The sequence below is a fragment of the Ahaetulla prasina genome, chromosome 8 (assembly GCF_028640845.1).
Source record: "Ahaetulla prasina isolate Xishuangbanna chromosome 8, ASM2864084v1, whole genome shotgun sequence".
Taxonomy (NCBI): Eukaryota; Metazoa; Chordata; class Lepidosauria; order Squamata; family Colubridae; genus Ahaetulla; species Ahaetulla prasina.
In genome coordinates this window covers 29,475,121-29,495,435 of record NC_080546.1, presented here as the reverse complement: position 1 = coordinate 29,495,435, position 20,315 = coordinate 29,475,121, and the positions used below count along the sequence as shown (strand labels likewise).

Sequence of the window (20,315 nt, the reverse complement as noted above, 5' to 3'; positions counted from 1 at the left end):
CCATTAAAACTAGAAAGGGTTCAGCAAGTATTAGACTTATTATAATTTAGCATAGCTTTACAGTCATGTATTGTTTCATAAATAATAATTACTTTTGTCCTTTTTATACTTACCTATCCTATCTATTTATAGCATTTAGATTATTCATTGTAAAATTAATTGTAGCTTTATAAGAGTCTTTTCCCTTTTAATTCCTATACACTAATTTTAAATTAATAATTTTATCTTTACCTGATTTTATTTTACCAATGTGACTTTTTATTTCTATTTTAGTGTAATTGTTACATTATTGTTTCTATGTAGGTCCATGAGCAATATAAATTTGAATTATTGACCTATTTAAAATATGCTTACATATATGCAATGTAGTCTCCAGAGAATTCATGTAGAACCACATATACACTATGAAATTTTGAAATTTAATCAATGATTACCAAATTGTAAATTATCTGCAAATTATTCACCATGCCCTGCAATCTTGGATGAAATGAATAGTCTGGATTTTTCCAATCTTGCTGCAGGGCTCAGATTATCATTGAAATAGCCTTGGATGATGGATAGTTCTTATTAAAAAAGAAAAAGAGGGGAGTGTAAAGTCATTGATTCTTTTTTATGATTACTATAATAAGATTAAGAGACATAAGGGCATTGAAATTGTACAGAAATGGTATATGTACTGCATTTCCTTTGCTCTTTCACATCTCAATGTATGCAGTAAAATTGCTTGGAATATTATTACTAGTCTGCCATTGATAAGAATTCTTTCTTTTATCTAAGGTTGTTTAATCAGGGTGTTGATTCTTATATAAATATAATAACGTTGGTGAGGCCTTACTTGTGAGAAAAGAGTAGCCAGACCTATGGCGGGAGAGTTAAGTGCATCATCAGTTTAGAGTTGTTGTATTCTCACAAGCACTCCAAGTCCAACCCCTTCTGAATTGCTTTGACCCTTATCTGGCACCAATTTAGTGTTGAACTTTACTTGACCAGATTCTTAGACTTGAATAAATCTTCTATGCTGCAACCTTACAAATGGTCCTGATTCTTTGCACACTGATTTTGCACCTAATCCTGACCAGATTAAAAAAACTATTGTTGATGATTTATGGGTACATATATTTAGGTCTAAGTTTCTAAATTTCCTCAGCAACTTTGGATCCCCCTTCCCCCATGTTTTGGTTGGGGATTTTCCTTAATTCATCATTGTCCCTGGAGATTCAGAGAGGGTACCATATCTGGACTGCAAAAATCAGGACAGCCACTACAGGTTTTCATTATCACTTTGCTGCCAACTAAAAGTCATCTGAATTAGCCTGGATATAGAGTAATAGTCTCAGGAAAGGCTATATTTGTGAATCCAAAATATCCAGCAACAAAGAAATTGAGGGAATTGTTTATCTCGTAGAACTAACATAGAACTAATATTTGTATAATACAAATACAAATATTTGTATTTGTATTATACAATTGTATTTGGGGGGGGGGAGAAGAACAGTTCATGTTATTTTCCTCTATTCTTGCTTGCTTCCTCAATTAGTGATTCAGTTGGTGTTACTTTTATATAGGTAATGTTTAAGTGTTCTGTTTGTTCCTCATTCTTTCATATAGTGAAATTTTTTAAAAGAAAAAACATGACCAACTCTGCACGCTAATAGTGTCTGTAAATTTTGCCTCCATTGCTTCTTACAGTTAATGACTATTGTTTGTTTTTCTCTTTATGGTCACAAAGTATATTTGGTGCTGTTCGAACGGGTGCTTATATGGTATATATATTGATGACCAAAGGACTGAAACAATCAGTTTGCGACCAGAGTTTTTACAATGGACCAGTCAGCAAATTCTGGGCATATGCATTTGTGCTAAGTAAAGCACCAGAATTAGGTGAGTGGATTTAAAAATAAAAATAAAAAAAAAACTTTATGGGACATAATGAAAGAAAAAAAGCAAAGCTGCGAAAGAATTTGCCTTGGTGTTTTAAGTGGTTTTAAAACATTGCTCTGCATCCCTATGACTTTCATATTTGTAAGTTTGAAAATCACTTTTTCTCCTGAGTTAAATTGTAAAATGAATAGCACACCAAAAAAGTTGAGGAAATTCTTAATCCATGCAGTTTCGGTTTGAATTATAAAATTTCTGAATTCTGTTCTTTACTCTACACTCCAGCTCTACCTTTGCACTAGAAAGTAGCACTTCCTCCATACAATAAATTCTTCACTAGCCCAGAGAATGATTAACGCAGCCACAAATTCATAATGTCTTAATGCTATGGAAAGTGCCAGGTGGAAGGGTCAATTTGTTAATTGGTTAAAATTTTATAGACTAGAAAAAAAATTCCAAGCACTTCCCCAATCCTATAACTAAGCTCATTGCAAGCACAGTACAGGTAGTCCTTAGTTTACGTCCATTTGTTCAGTGAACATTCAAAATTGTGGCAGCACCAAAAAAAATGGATGTGCAACATATCCTTGAAATTTCAGCCATCTCATGTCTCAGAGAAGGTCTATCCCATTTCTCTAAGGCAGAGACAGAAGCAGCCCCTTATGTCTTTAGAATACTCCCCATCCTGAAATCTATAGTGCTCCATGTTCCTGTCATTGGTAGAATAACAAAGTCCTGTCTGTTTAACAGAGCATAAGAATAAAGAATGGGATTGTTTTCACCCTTTTTCTGCAATGTATTTTTAGTTTTTTTATTATTATAATTAAGTTACTCTTATATTTTGCTACATGAATATTATTGCTCACTTATCAGTGCACAGAACACACATTTTCATGTATGACAAAGAGAATTCTTTATAGTATTTTTAAATTCATCTTAAAATGAAAACTGACTTGATAATGCTAGTTTCTTTCAACTTTTGTTTCTTTGTACTTAAATTTGTCTGATCCATGATTTTAATTCCAGCAGTCTAGAAACCACTGAGAGCAGGATAGAATAAAATAGAACTCCGTTGCCTTCGACAAGACCTAAGTTTAACTCATAGAATCATCTATTGTAATGTCCTTCCTGTTAAAGACTACTTCAGCTTTAATTGCAATAATACAAGAGCAACCAATAGATTTAAACTTAATGTCAACCGCTTTAATCTAGATTGCAGAAAATATGACTTCTGTAACAGAATCATCAGTGCTTGGAACACTTTACCTGACTCTGTGGTCTCTTCCCATAATCCTAAAAGCTTTAACCAAAAACTTTCTACTATTGACCTCACCCCATTCCTAAGAGGACCATAAGGGGCGTGCATAAGCGCACAAACGTGCCTACCGTTCCTGTCCTATTGTTTTTCTTTTCTTCTTCCTATATATATGCTTATACCTCCTAATATTTACTCATATATATGTTTATATACTATATAATCTTTTTGTATGATGTTGTGACAAAATAAATAAATAAAATAAAAAATAAATAAAATAATTGGAACTAATATTTGAGAACACTTTTCAAAGATAGCCAACAAGTCAAATGTTAGTTTATCATAAACTGTATGATATTTTTGTTTATAAATTTATTTTCGCATATTCTACAACAAAATAGTAGTGGAAAGAGATATTTAAAATAAAAATAATTGCTTCACAGCATATTCACTAGTTATAAGTGTTCTTTTTTCAAATACATATCAAAAAGCTGTAGGCCAGAATGGAGGTTATCATTCCTTACAGCAAACCGTTACACAATTCTCTTTATCAACCATTTGTAGAAATATTTGCTTATTTCTGTTTTGATCTGCCCCAAAATCTTTGTTTATCTTTAGACTCATTAGAATAGTTCCAGTTCCAAATTCCATATTTGCTAGTGAACTTCTGTAGTAGTTGCACTTGAAAGCGTTTTAAGATTGGAATATTACTGATGAAAATACAGCATCTTTTGCTATCATTCTTTATTTGAGTTTTGAAGCACTTGCCTGCATATAAGTATATATGTTCTGTGTCTCAAAGGTAACTCTCAGAGAAATATACAGTAGTAAAAATGCAATTTTAAAAGTTAAAAGAAACAATTGAAATAAAGAGGAAAGCATAAAAATTTTTTAAAAAATCGTTAGCAAAATAAGTAAGAGTTGCCAGTCACCAACTAGGAGAAGGGGGGAAAATCACATTTACTCAGACCCCGGAAACAAATCTTGATTTTGCTACTTGGCTTACAGCTTTATTTTACTTGTTGCCACAAACCAAAATACAATGAAATATTGAAAGCCATATCTAGGAGTTAAACAAACCTCTTGGTTTTTCTCTAAAAAATGCTACGATAGCTCTTGAGCCAGTTTTCTGGAACTTTTGAATCTGTTGAACATGCATATATTTGCATTTTTGAGAGCCTGAAAAATATGACATTTTTTTTTAATTATATTGAATTTAGATTGTAGAATTGAGTTTTGGGAGAAAAGAGAGGTAGTATATATACTGTTTATGAAACAGTCAACAATGTTTAAAAATTCCAGCATGTATCCTCTGAAGCAGTATTGTACACTCAGGACTAAAACATTGCAATTCACTGAACTATATTTTTCAGTATCACCCCCTTTAAAATATCCTTCACACTAAAATCAGGTCTGAGTTACAACTTACAATAGGAAAAGCACATTTGTGTAGATCTTAGCAACTTTCAATTTTTCTAGGGTGGAATATTTTTCCCCTTGCACTGTCTTCACAATTCATCTAGAAATATGAGATGTTTAATCCAAAGAGAGAGCTGAATCAACTGTGTCATAGATTTAAAGTTTCCTTACAGTTCATATTAATACTGCCTTGAGATACACTAATGTTTTGTAACTACAATTATTTTTCTCTTACTGATTTGGGTATTTGCTTTCTATAAAAAGTTATTTTTCATTCTAAAGATCTGAAGAGAATAAACAAGGTTAATCCGGCTTGAAGCACATTAACATGCTCAGAAAGCATATTGTAATTTAGAACATAAGTATTTTTTTCATTGCTGTATGTTCTTTTGATTATGCTAATTACAAGGATAATTATTATTTATTCTAGAAGTATAAAATTATCATAAAGATGTATTGAACTGATATTTAATAATTTATGGAGATTGTCAATTATTTCTTGCATACCTTTCCTTATTAAGAAATAAAAATTGAATCAAAGTTAGGGCCTGGCAGAGTTTTTTATTATGATGTCATTATACAAACAAATACGAATGGTCACAATTAAAGATTCTAAAGCCAATTTTAAGATGATATTGCATTCAAAATATTTCTGTAGAAAATCCTTATTTCTGTGATTAAAGAACACATACATTTTTAAGCTGATGTAATGTTTCAGAGTATTTTAAAGAGTTTTTTTAGTGTCTCCCCCCCCCCAAACCATGTTGTACAATATGCATATTTATTCTATTCTCTTTTTTTTTCTCTCCCTGCAGGAGATACAATATTTATTATTCTTAGGAAACAGAAGCTCATCTTCCTTCATTGGTATCACCATATTACAGTACTACTTTATTCTTGGTACTCTTACAAGGACATGGTGGCCGGTGGTGGCTGGTTTATGACCATGAACTATGGAGTACATGCAGTCATGTACACATATTATGCCTTGCGGGCCGCGGGCTTCAGAGTATCACGCAAATTTGCCATGTTTATCACCTTGTCACAGATCACACAGATGTTTGTTGGCTGCATAATCAACTACCTGGTCTTCGCCTGGATGCAACAAGGCCAATGCCACTCACATGTTTACAACGTTGTTTGGTGTTCCCTCATGTACCTCAGCTACTTTGTGCTCTTCTGTCATTTCTTCTTTGAGGCATATATTGGCAAAACAAGGAAAGCAAGGAAGGCTGAGTAATGCTAGGAATACTGCTAAACCACCGCTCAGCTCATCGACCAAACCACAAACACAAAGTAAAACAAAAATGGCACAACAAAAACCATTTATATGTGGTGCAAGTAAAACTCAGCAGCTGTGGACCAATAGGTTTGTTCAAACCAATAAATTTATGATCATGTTATGGTAAGGACTCAAGAAATGATCTTACATCTTAGCAGGCTGCTATAAGACATCTTCTTTTTTGCATCTCTTAAAAGAAGCAATCTTGCATTTAGAAAATAAAAGGAGAAGATCAGAATTTTACAAAATAAAATAATAAAATATATGATTTCCCCGATCATAGATAACCTTTATTTTAAATGAAATTTATTATATTCTTTCTAACTTTTGTTTTTAAAGATATAAAACTTGAACAAAATTTAAGAAGAGGAAACAAGTATTCTGTATCCTATGAAATATACAAAACTGCCTTATGCTGTCAGAGCATGGTTCTTTTGAGTTCCAACTTCTCTATTCTGACCAGCAGCAGTTTCACTAACCTTGGGAAATGCCCTGCGAGCCTGGTTTTATACACACACACACACACACACACACACACACATGAATCCAAGGATTAAACCTTGGGCATTTCTGCAGGCAAAGTATTTGCTCTCCAATTAAGGATCCTTCCTATACAATGCCAGTATTTCTGTAAAGTGGGAAAAAGCTCCTTCTTGAAAAGGTCGTACTCTAGGAAGCCAAATTATAAAAAAAAATTAAAGGTTCCTATCAAAGCTCTTATTAGGGCAGCCATTTAAAATCCACCGAAGCACTACATGAAAAAAATTGTAACTATGGGTGCACAAGAGCAGCATGGGTGCCTGTGTTCATATATATTCTGTATTATGCTGTCAGAGGCTCTGGTATGTCAGTTAAATTTAAGATTTAGAATTCAAAAAATCTTGAAGATTGAATGCTTTCTTGAGAAATGCATTAAAAAGCATTGATTCAAGTGTATTTTGAGTCTAAAACATGGCCGAGAATAGTTGTAATATTGAGTCAATTATTTCCATTTGCTGGAACTATTGATAATGGAGAGCAGGAGAAGGAGAGAGAGAAAAGAGAGATAGAAAAATGGCCCTTCACAATAAATCAATTTGCAGAGATCTTTTCAGCTGCTGTGCTGTAATGCTATCCTACTGTTTGAGATACAATTGTTCGCTCTTCATTTAGTTGGTGTATGTCATCTGAATCACTTTATCCAAAGTTATTTCTATTAGCCAGAATTGTTCAAAATAAGGGAATGCAAATGTTGCAGTAAGGCTGGTTTTTGAACAACGTTTCCTGCTTCCAATATCTTCTCTTTCTTCCTGTTGATTCCAGCGATGGCTCACAGCTCATGACCACAAGTCATTGTTAAGAGAACTTGTAATTTCTTTACCATAGATCATAAACAGAGGTACAGTTTTCATTGTTGTATGCAAATTGCTGCTCCTACCAAACAAGTCTAAGGCTCCAAAACTGAGGTGGGACCATCATAGGGAGAAAAAAATAGAAGCTATCCTAAGATGATAGAGCCCGAAGATACATCATTAAGTGCAATTGGAATGAAAGGTACAAAGACAAGCAAAAATTAGCTTTGGAGATATATTAGTATTAGAGAGATCAGGAAACAGATACTGTGGTATGGTACGTATTTTATATTTTTATGGACTTCAAAGAATAGATATCTACAACTTTAAATAATATTTTACAGACTGTATGTGACTTTAGCTAACACTGTGCTTCTGTATTTGCTTCACAAGCAATGCAAAGATGTTTAAAGTGCCCTCCTGTGGCCACTTAGAGATACTACTCTAGAAGGCAGACCATGCAATCATACTGCAAGCTTTGAAGAGGGCAAATCCTGAATGGAATGGTTGTGCTGCAACAAATTAATGTATAGACAAACTTCATGCTCACTTTTTAAAAAAAAAAAATCCATAGGAAAACTATACTGTAGCATCCTTGATTGCTTAAAAAGACATCTGGTTCTTCAGTCAGCTGCAGATAAAAAGATGCCACTCTGAACCTCAGAGAAATAGCTGAAAAGAGCCATATTTTCTGCAAAGAAAAAGTAGATTGTATTACCTGTAAGATTTCAGTCCTTACAAAGCCAAATAAAATATATAACATTCCTAATACTTCAGAGAAACAAGTATGTAAATTTAATGTTGCAAGTGTATTAGCATAATGTTTTCTCATTTCTATGTTTGATTCTTTTTAACAATTAGAAGAACTAGAGAAACAATGAAAAGCTGCTGTTTTACGTATGGAATCAAACGTACATGTAACTACATATATAATCCTTACATGACTTGTCCCAAAAAAAATGGGGCCAGGCAGAATAACTTTTTTTTTCTAATGGAAAATGTTGTCAACTTTCTTACTTTAACCTCAGACTACATAGTAATACCGTACATAGTAATTTCACCTTGATTTAGTTTCAACTATGCTGTCTGTCATTCAGGACTCAATGTAATAACCCTGTTAGACATAAAGGGCTTTCAATGTTCCATGGTGTCCAGGAAAACTGCTACATGCTATGACTGTATGTGAAGTGTATTTGGGGGGTGGGAATGGATGTGGGATTGAGAAGTTCTCTAGGGCTTAATCATAACTGTGAAAAATTGGAAAAAAAAGTTTGTAGCTGTGTCATTTAAATTATTGCTGTTCTGACATTGTTACACACTACAAGAATAACAAAATATTATATTAAGTAGAACATAAAGATATAATAGTAAATTATAGAGCTTATAGGGTACATGGGCATTAAATTAAAATGTAGACAATGTTATTTGAAGTTGGGAGGGCAAGAATTATATTCCACAGTAAGCCTTCCTTTGCTTTCTGCTCCCACAACTAATATTTGAAGCAAAACTAAAGTGTGGAAAAGTTGTGGGAAGAAGTAGTTGGTAGTTTGCAGCTGTGCCCTTACCATATGCATCTTTCATGTCTCTCTTAATCGTTTTCATTATAAGCTGATCTACTACTCATTCATGGAAAATTTACTTTTTAAAAGATGGTATTTCACAAGGGATGCTGAGAATTTTATTATTTTTGCTCCCCGTAACCAAAGGAATGGACTACATCAGTGAAGATCATTGATTTAAAAGTTTTTTTCCTGTTTTACTCTAGTATTAATAAGAGTGATAAGCAACCATTTAAATTCTTTCTTCAATATATCACTTGTGAGAATGCTTTGACAGGGCAGTTCTGAGATAGTTGTTCAAATGCACAATGTCACAGAACTCGAACAGCATTCCAGCCTTATTCCTCTTCCATTAAAGCAGTTGTGGTTTATTTTTCAAAGGGGAAGTTTGTTTATTGTTATTAGAAAGAAAAATGAGAAAAATGGATATTGCACTGTAATAATTGTAATAATTATAATAATAATAGTAGTTATAAGATGAAAATTGTTATAAAATGAACCAGAAGAAAAACAGGCGTCTTTTGTCCAGAATAGGTGTATTCTGTCCAGAACCAAAATATTTATATCCCAACTCTCCCATTCAAATAACTGGCTCTGAAAATGTGTGAGGCGATAGCTAGCTAGTACCCCCGCCTTTTTTTTTCTGTATTTATAAATGAGCATTTTGCATATTTTTGCAAATATACTGCAGTGCGTAATGGCCTAATATTTGTCACTTAGATATTCTTATAAGAATAAATTCAGCTAAGTTACTGTTTAGTAACTGGGTTAAATTATTGCAAAATCTGCAAAATATTTTTTCCTTATTGGAAAGCTAATTGGAAACCTTGATTCCTGAAGTTCCATAAACAGATTATAATGTTTGCTGAGTCATTTGTAATGTTCTTAATAGTTGCCCATCCACAGAATCTCGCTTTAACCATTTAGGTCACCAAAATATAGTGAATAAGTTAAATATACTTGCATGATCTATTCTTTAGACCTAAAGAAGCTACAGATTCTGCAAATCACCCAAACATGTGCCAGCTAGCTCATCTAGAATATACCCAATCCAGTGCTGATGATCCCATTTTAAACCATAAATTATATTGAGGCAAGTTTTGCATTGTCATGGTAAACTTTTCTTGTTGAGCAAGTGAATTCATTCATTCGGTCTCAGGGTAAGCACTCACCTTATATGGCCTAAATCTAGAAAGATTTGAATCATGCTTAAGCATGCTAATATCAGTGGATTTGTCTGTCTTGGCTGAGCTGATATAGAAATAGGAGACTTACAAATATATAGAGAGTAGAGCAGATAAAAAGAAGACCTCTAAAAGGGGATCAGTGACTGTGTGAACATGACTGCTCTGCATTGCCTTGCATGGGAAGAATCTCCCATGCAGAAATAGATCTTAAGATTTTGTATTTCTGGAGAATGGAGAAGTGAATAGTTTGCAAGGCTAACCATGCAGTCATATTGTGTTTATGCAAAACCAAGATCATCTTAGTTCAAGGGGTGGTTTATTTCCCAATAAATTGTCCATACATGTCCACACATTCTCAGGCCTGCTAAAATTTGTCTCAATTATTTATCCCGATGGTCAGTTTGCATACCAGCCACTTACCCATCTTAAAAAGTAATTTTACTCCCCCCCCTTTTTTTTTTAATGAAAGCTTAGCTTATTTGCATCTATTCAGAAATAGAAGTTATAGCTGAAAAATAAGTGATGAAATAGATTTTTAAACTAAATGGTATGTAACACAGTACATACAATGCCATTATGTTGAAATAACATTAAGGTCTGCATCTTAATGATCCCAAAAAATATCCGGATCAGCGGTGAGGGTTGACGAGCCAAATAGAGAGGAAAAGTGTTTCAAAGCCACAATTAGCAGTTTTCTTGCTCTGTTTGCCAGCAATTGGAAATCTTGACCGTTTCTCTCCCTCATCGTAAACTGTCCGGGAGCTTTTCTTCTTGCTTAGGTCCAGTTTCTTTCAAAGAAGAATATTTAATATAACCGTCTTAAGAGAAAAGCATGTGTTTGACCACTAAAAACTCAATTTCCCATAATAAATGTAATTAATTTAATAATTTTCTATAACACATGACACTTATCCTGAAGGGCATTTCATCTGATATTTAGATATTCACCAGGTGAAATTCCTAAACATTATATTTGCTGGGATTTTTGAGATGTACAGCATACTGTAGATCCATCATAAGGATGCCAAAGGGCACTTCAGAGAATCCTCCTCTACAGGAGAATACAGTTGTAAGAAATTGTTATCATTCAGAATTCCTTGACATTGAGGAACAAATTATTTTCCCCACCCTTGGTTTCCCTAATTCAGCAACTCCTGATTAAATCCTACTGAAGCATTCATTTGGAAATTTATTACTAATTTACCGCATCTGTTAAACATTGACAATTTAATTTCTTCCTGCTGTTATTCTATTCCCCGTGAAAAGATTTTGAAAAACATTCATCCGAGTTTTCAGTATGATTGTTTTTATTTTTATGAAAACAACGATTTCCCTTTTGAAGAAAAAAACCAACCCAGTTTGGTTAAAATGGCCCAGAAATAATCATTGCTAGTTTTGAGTAAGCCTGTAAAAAGAGTGTGTTAGTAAACAAAAATGAAAAATGAATCTATACTCTGAATTTTTACTATCCACCTTTTAATTGTTTCTTGCACAATAAATATAGGCACTCTGTTTTCTATTTTTATATATGTAGATAGGTCATGATCGAGGAGGATATCATTAAATGCTGATGAGGATCATAGTTGTAACTAGTACCCCTCGGAAAGAAAAGATATAGTAGGCAGGGATGAGGTCTTATTTTTTCACAGAGCCATAAGTCATTCATAAGCAAGCAGGGGTCTCTAATGCCTAGAACAGTGGTGTGAAACTCACAGCTTCACAGCGGTGTCATAGGACTTTTTTCCCCTTCACTAAACCAGGCCTGGGCATGGCCTGCACGTGAGGCGTCTGGCCCGCAGGCCGTGAGTTTGACAGCCCTGGCCTAGAACCTTTCCCCCTCCCCTAGCTGTGGAGGAATCACACTATGATTTGCTTAACCATGGTTATTTTTTTTTAAAATAGACCACAATTGGCTGGGATCACACAACATGCAAATCCACCATCCACAATGGCTGATTGAGGCTATATAATGAGCCATAGCCCAACAAAGGAGATTTGGGGCTCAGCATATTGTGCAAAACCAGGAATGGATTTTATAAACTGCCCGTCCCACTTTTCCAATGCTTTATAGCTGCAGATGAACTGAAGTGAACTGCCCTGTGAAAAGTATAGTACTTTTTACTTTTACAGCAACTGCAACTGGGTTACATAATCTCAGTTAAAGTATATATCGGCTTTGTCAAAAGGGAGAAGGATTCTTACCAGTCCTTTCCATCCACTGCGGTTATTGCACCATAAACACTCTTTATTTTGAACCAAAGCAGCTAGCAGGTTTTTTTCTTGGGCAATGGGAGATGTTGCCATCTCTTCCCCTGATGCCAATCACTTCCATGGCTTCCGGGACCTTGCTCAAGAAAGTCGTGTGATTTGATCATCTCATCTGCTTAATAGGATACCAGCAAAATGCATGCCAACACCCGAGCTTGGGTGAGCCCTCACTGTCATTTTTTCAAGAGAATTACTCACCTCTGTGTGTCAACAGCAGTTTAAGTAACTTGCCAAGCATTTTGTTTCTTCTAGAGTCTCACTGTCTAGCCAAAATGAGACCGTTTTTACACCATATCATTCTTCTAGTGCCCTACTGGTTCCCAGCATGGGATTACAGGCTTCTCACCTGTCTTCATTCTCCAGAGCTATTTCGCTCTTCAGTGTCTTAAAGCTTGAATCAGATGTATGTTCAGATTAAAGTTGTCTGTAAAGTATCTATAATGATTAGGAATAGCTTTATTTTGCCATTTTCAAATATGGATGTTTCATTCCATAAAGGGAGAGTTTTTAATTTTAATTTTATTTTGGTATATCGATATTCTAAATAAAATGTGATTTTTTTGGTTTAAAATAACATTTGTCTGTCTTATTATGCACAATATATTTTGTTTTGTCTTTAAAAAAATGTATTAGTACGTAGCTGGTTGTAATTTACGTAAAACATTCTGAGAGAAAGAAAAATATACTACTTTATTGTCTTCAAAAAGCCTGATGAACCATTTCTAATCAGCATCCCAAAAAATGATTATAAAACTGTTTCCTGAGAATTAACGTAGAATTGTGAGACCTATCATGGTTTAACACTAAGCAAATTTAATTAGCTTCTGCATTGCTAGTTTTGCACTCTATTTATGGTAGAAGACACAAAAATACTTTCATGTAAACCCAATCTCCAAAAATCAACCATATTGTTATCAAACTCTTCCTGGACATCATTTTAACCATAGACCCAGTGGTGGGATTCAACTGGTTTGTACCACTTCGGCCAAACCAGTTGTTAAATTGCTGGCTGGCACCACCCCTCTGCTCCCCACCCCTTCCAGAAGTCTGCATGTGTCCCATTTTTGCTCCCAGGAAGCTACAGGGAGGCTTACTAGGCCCAAAATGGACCATGGGGGGGCAGTGCCCACCCCTGCGGCCCATTTTTGCTTGGGGGGGGCAAGAGGCCGAGTGCTGCCTGTCACACTCCCTGGCCACGCCCACCATGGCCACGCCCACCCAGCCGGTCATTATGGCAGAGAACCGGTTGTTAATTTATTTGAATCCCACTACTGCATAGACCCTGTTTTTGTTTATCAGTGTTATGAGCCATAACCTAGCACATTAAAAGTTGAAGTCGTCTATAGAAACACAGCACCCCACTTCACTATCGTATCTTATTCATTTCCATTTTGCTTTTAGATGCAAAAAATCCCACACACATGTGCAATGAAAGGCCATGTTAGCACTCCATTTCCATACTGAAAATAGGATCAATTTTGTAATTACTTGAAATCATCTCTGTGCCAAGTATTTTCTTTTTTTCTGCGGAGTCTACTTGAATCTAGCTTCCTAACTAATAGTTGCTTTTTTTTATGCCTTTGTCCACTGCTATGAAAGCTTGATGTGCATTTGGGTTACAGTCTACCTGTCTGGAAGAAAGCAGTGAATAAAACCAGGAACAAGTTAGTATAACAAAACAGAAAGATATGTTGATTGACCCTAGACCAGGGGTGTCAAACTCAAGGCCCGTGGGCCAAATCTGGCCCACGGGGTACTTAGATCTGGCTCACGGGGCCGCTCTGGAAACAGCAAAGGACTGGCTTGTGGTGCCTCTGCCAGCAAAAACAGAGCTCGTGAGGGCTGCCTGTGGCGCTCCCGAACTCCATTTTCACTGGCAAAGGATTGCGGGAGGCTGTCTCAGTCAAAAATGGCTTGTGAGCCCATTTTCGCTGGCAGAGCACTCGGGCCCCCACAGGCGCCCCTGACATAAGTGATGTCAAACTGGCCACGCCTCCCTGGCCAGCCACGCCCCGGCCACCCCAAGGTCAAACACAACCCTAATGCGGCCCTCAATGAAATCGAGTTCAGCACCCTTGCCCTAGACTATATACTACAGTAGAATATAGGGAGATCCCTAACATCATACCAAGAAAGTAGTTTTCTATCATGATCATGGAATTGTTTGAAAATGAAAGCAATAGGATCTTGACAGACAATAATACAGTAAACCTGATGTTCCAAGCATTTGTTTTATTTGCCATCCCAACTACAAAGATTCATGACACAAACAAAACAAAGTGTTGTTGTAGCAATGTAAATAGAGCATCAAAGGTCTACAAAAAATAACAAATAGTTAACAATAATCATATCAAAATTAATATATCAATATTGCAATATCCATGGTAGAACCACTCATAGTAATTCTCTAAATAATCTTATATTCTTATCAAATTTCATGCAATACTTCCAGCAAGATGACCATCTGCTACCACATTACGGAACCCAATTCTTTGAAAAACATTCAGATTTGATTGCCTTCTTGAAAAACGTTGAAATTAAATCCAAAATCATAATGCTAGCTTTAGTACAGTCATTGTTCCGAAAAAGGCAGCAACAATGTATATCAACATTTGCTCTAATTAGATATTTCATTACATGAGAACACATTCAAATATGTTATCTCAATTATTATTTTCTGTCAAATCCCATTATCTACCACACCAAATTTAGCTATGTCATGTTTTAGTCATAGTTCAAAAGTTAACTTTGAAAGAAGTAAAAATAAATGATCGCATTCTTAAAAAATTAAGAGTTGTAATTAAGCCACAAGAATTCTACAAAAGCATAAAAAATGAGAGGCAAAATTCCCATTTCTCTGCTTCCAAAAAGATATTCCTTACAAACAATTATATGAAATCTGTCCTGATATTATGGTAAGAAAACATGCTAACATGGAGTTGGTGGGTGTATCTTTCAGGGAGTGTTACCAGTGGGGTGGATTGAGACCACAGTGTCACAATGGTTCCACTGCTTTCTAAGTTGTGGAGTAAAGATTGAGCATTTGGGTGAGATGCCTCAGGACACTGTCTTTTTCTCCATTGTTTATCATCTACATCAGAGGTGTCAAACTTGATTTCATTGAGGGCCGCATCAGAGTTGTGTTTGACCTCGGAGGGTGGGGGGTGATGTGTGGCCAGGGGCGGGTGTGGCCATGGTCACTGCTATTTTTGGCCAACATAGTGCTGCTTGAGGCCGGTGAGGCTGAAAACAGGCCGCACAGGAGCCATGTAGGACCTCCACATGGCCGGTTTTGGCTGGCAGAGGCATCTCAGGCCGGTCCTTTGATATTGGATCTGGCCAGCCCCGCAGGCCAGATTCAGGCTAAACCACCCTGATCTCCATGAACTTGCTGGACAACTGACTGAATTCCAGAAAAATGGACTAAATGAATGATGATAGACTTCAGGAGATTGGGGACCAAGAGTCCAGAGTAGCCCCCAACTTCAAAACATTTGTTCTCAGAGATCAGGATGACCCCTTCCCCCATCCCTGTAAAGAAAACACTCTTCCACGGGGCTTTTGGAGTGGAAAATTCTATTTAGGAGATTGCAGTAGTCAGATGTAGTGGCTTTACTGACCATTAGATTTATGCTTTTAGAATCCACCTAGAATGAATAGCATACAAAAGTCTGCAAATAACTAAATTCCATATCCCAGGAAATGATTGTTCCATTTTTTTCCCTGTGCTATTTAGATCCAGCTTCAACTTATAAGCTGTTTTGGATGCCACCCCTTAATAAGGATTCAAAAACAGGCAACTAGGATTATCAAACAGCTAGAAACGAATATATCTCCCCAAGAGCCTCATTAATGTGCATTCCTCTAGTCTCTGAGTAGTCAGAAAAGTACACAGGCATAATTTTCATTCTCTCAATAGCTAAACTCTATTTTGCTATGTAACAAGACATATGAATGGTCCTATTGTGAAGCTTTATTACATGATTATTTAAGGACAGAAATTGGCAGATTCACCTAGCTTTATTTTCCCTTCATCCATCCAATAGCTAACCAGCATGAAAAAAACCCACTACCAGTTCCTTTTCCTTAATACATTCAGGCAATGTTGGGCAGCTACCAAGGATGGGATATTAACCACATTTTCATTAGTTTTCAAGTTGCTCCACTAAAAGAAATGTTGTGACAGACATCTTCCACTGCCATTTAGTTTATTTCAGAACACAAAGCTGCCCATTTTGTTTTTTTGGAGATCGTCAGTCATATTTCCAAAAACAGCTCAGTAATTTGCTGGTGTGGTATGGAGTGAAATGGGAACTTACTTGCATGGTGCAGCAAAAGGACTCCCTCTTAATGTCTCCTCTTAGTCCCATCCTCTGCACAATCAGCTTGCTAACCTGATAGATTTTGCACACATGTCCATTGGGAGAGTAAACTGGAGAAACTCACGCCACTGAGAATTTAGGATTTACTGGCATTGCCAAAAAAAACCCAAAACCCTTAAATTTGCGGCCTAGTATGAACATTTTTTTTTCTTCATCCAGTTTTAATAGCAATAGCACTTAGACTTATATACCGCTTCACAGTGCTTTACAGCCCTCTCTAAGTGGTTTACATAGTCAGCATATTGCCCCCAACAATCTGGGCCCTCATTTTATCAACCTCGGAAGGATGGAAGGCTGAGTCAACCTTAAACCTGGTGAGATTCGATCTGCCAAACTGCAGCCGAATTAGCCTGCAGTACTGCACTCTAACCACTGTGCCACTGCAGCTCATAAGAGTCTTAGATCAAACAAATCAGTATATTAACAATCTAAATTTAATTAGGCATTTATCACCCTAAATCATGTCTGATTATTTGCAAACTCATAACAGCAGACAGTGATATGTGCCCTGGCACCCTTAGAAGTCTTAAGATAGAAATAAAACCAAAGAACAAAAAAAAATTCAATTATAGAGATGGAAATATTCAGAACAGTTTAGTAATTTTAAAAACAATGAGTTGGTCTTTTCCAAACATGGTGCTTTTCCATTTGCCCTTCTACTATAAGTAACAGAGAACATTTAATGTAACTTAAAAAATGCAGTTGAAGTACAATGTTCAAATGGTCTCTGAATGCTCTCTGCCATGGGCTTTTCATGGTTGCAAAGCTTTCCCAAGTGCTTTGCAGCTTTTATTCTGGGGTCAGCATGCAAGCTTCAAAATGCTTCCATTGCAACTGTTTTACTATTCCATTGTACTGTTCAGTCTGGAGGAAAAGTACATTAAAAAGCACTACAGAAAGATGACCTGGAACGGCTCTCCACCATTAAAAAGAAAGTAGAAAGTAGAAATACAAGCTATAAATTGCAGCTTTCTAGATTTTCTTTAAATCTAAGAGTCTAAAGCAGAGGTCTTCAAACTTGGCAGCTTTAAGACTTGTGGACTTCAACTCCCAGAATTCTCCAGCCAGCATAGCATAGTTGGCTGGAGAATTCTGGGAGTTGAAGTCCACAAGTCTTAAAGCTGCCAAGTTTGAAGATCCCTAGTCTAATGGAAGAGGAGGGAGCCAAAACCATGAAGAGATGATTCTACCAAAAAAAAAAACCAAGAACATTCACATTCAACTTCTGTAAATTTCACCTAAGTTTTATTTCCATTGCAAACATCTTTCAAGCAAACTATTTTTTTATTATATTGAATGAAAACTGGTTGAAAAAAAATTGCAGGAAGATTTATCTATCAGCCACTTACTATTAAAGACTTGTTGGCTAACTGACTGAACAATCATTTGTTCAACCACTAACCGAAGCATTTATTTAGGGCAGGGGTCTCCAATCTTGGCAACTTTAAGACTTGTGGACTTCAACTCCCAGAGTCCCTGGCTGAGGAACTCTGAGAGTTGAAGTCCACAAGTCTTAAAGTTGCCAAGGTTGGAGACCCCTAATTTAGGGTCTCTCCCACATGGATTTACACATTTTTACATGTGCAGGAGCCATTAATAGAACAGAACAGAATGGAACGGAACGGAAAGGAACAGAACAGAACAGAACAGAACAGAACAGAACAGAACAGAACAGAACAGAACAGAATAGAATAGAATAGAATAGAAAATAGAATTGGTCAAGTATGATTGGACACACAAGAAATTTGTCTTGGTGCATATTTATGATTGTGCAAGGATAATTTCCCCAAAAGCAAGTGATTATCGTTTTTTTGATCTTTCATAATCAAAGGTCTTGTGGGCTAAGCTCCACTAATTTATTAACCAAACTATGCTTGTTCCTATCTAAGCTTCATTTTCTGAGGCTTCATCACCCAAAGTTTGACTTTATAAAATCATTTTTCATCTTTAGTCTATATCATGGGGGTCAAACTCAAGGCCCATGAACTGCATCCAGTCTGTGAGCTGATTAGATCTGGCCCGCAGGGCTGCCCTGGAACAGCAAAGAACCGGCCTGCGGTGCCTCTGGCAGCGAAAACGGAGCTCAGGAGGGCTGCAGGCAGTGGTCCTTTTCACTGGCAGAGGGCTGCAGGAGGTCATCACAGCTGAAAATGGAGCCAGGGTGGCCACAGGTGCTAGTAAAACAAACTACTAGCAAAAGTGGATCTTCCCAGGCCTGCCCAGGCCACCACAGTTGCCCCCAACACAAGTGACGTCCAACTGGCCATGCCCACCATGGCCATGCACACATGGCCGCGCCCAACCAGGCTCCCAAGGTCAAACCCTGATGAGGTCCTCAATGAAATTGAGTTTGACACCGCTGGTCTATATATAATAATCAAATATGAATCACAAAGAAAATTTACCATATCATTTGTATATGCTCCTTTAAGAAACCTAGTAAACTTACGCCAGTCAATAACTAGCCTTAATATTTTGGGGGTAGTAACAGTAAAAGTAGGGTAAAAGGGATGAATCGTGTCTTGAATGCAGTCAGAGAAGGATTTTTGGTTCCTCCCTCTCTGCCTTCTCCCTGTGTTTTTCTTTGGAGAAAGATCAAGCCATTGATTGATTGACTTTTTTGTAGGATTTACATTACGGTTTTGATGTGTGTCCCACCTCAGAATGGCAAGAAGGGCTCTCTCCATTTGTGATCCCAAGGATCATCCCTGACAAAAAAAAGTTTTGAAAACTGAATTAGCAAATAAGTCCCTGCATCATATTCTGAATTGACTTCCAGGGGAATGGTATACAAACAAAAATTACTAACTCATGGAGAATAGAATAGAATTTTTTATTGGCCAAGTGTGATTGGACACACAAGGAATTTGCCTTGGTGTGTATGCTCTCGGTGTACATAAAAGAAAAGATACATTCATTAAGAATCATAAAGTACAACACTTAAAGTCATAGGGAACAAATAAGAAATAAATCATATTAGGAAACAGTCAATATAAATCTTAAAGGTACCAGCAATAAGGTTACAGTCATACAGTCATAAGTTGAAGGAGATGGGTGATGGGAACAATGAGAAGATTAATAATAATGCAGACTTAGTAACTAGTTTGAATAAGGTATGTTTGCTGAAAATTCTTAGAAAACAAGTCATTTTTGTAGTGTACAATGAGTATGTTTTTCCCTGCAGTACATCTTGGGAGAAATGATGAGGTGAAAAATAGCCTTTGTTTTAGGCTCTAAGAATTTTTAAACTATCCTGGGGATTGTTGGAAAGTCTTTTCTGCTCTTCAGAGATTTTAATTACATGCCCATATTTTCATTTTCAAGAGAGCTACTTCATATTACATGCCTGCTCTCTTTATTTTGTCATTCATAGTAACGTGACATGGTGCATTTCAATTATTTAATTCATATCCTTCCCAAATTGGTGCTCCAGGCAAATAACAGTAACAAAATTAAAGATTAAAAACACAATTACAATTTAAAAGACCATATTGGCTAAAAACCAAATTAAAACATAATTTAACTCCAAACTTAAATATAGGAAAGGAAATGGAAAAAAACCAACAACCATCAATTAAATAAGAAGTGCCTTGTGGTTACTGGATGTGCTAAAGGAGAAATTGGAATTACACAAAACACCATGATGGGGCGAATAAAATCATCTCTATGTCTTGAAAAGATGTTTAATGCCTCATGTAAGTAAACTGTGGATGCCTCACATTCCAAGAGAGGCATTTAAAATGCAAAATATTGG

At 36.2% G+C, this 20,315-nt stretch overlaps 1 protein-coding gene across 1 annotated transcript in view; it reads left to right on the top strand.

Moving 5' to 3' along the window:
* ELOVL6 (ELOVL fatty acid elongase 6) overlaps window positions 1–12,744 on the top strand; it is an 84,316-nt gene extending 71,572 nt beyond the window's left edge. Inside the window, exons 3-4 of the mRNA XM_058192933.1 lie at window positions 1,730–1,881; window positions 5,368–12,744. Coding sequence (XP_058048916.1) covers window positions 1,730–1,881; window positions 5,368–5,792 — 577 coding nt within the window. The 3' untranslated portion in view covers window positions 5,793–12,744. The remainder of the gene's footprint in view (window positions 1–1,729; window positions 1,882–5,367) is intronic.
* The last annotated feature ends 7,571 nt before the right edge of the window (window positions 12,745–20,315 follow it).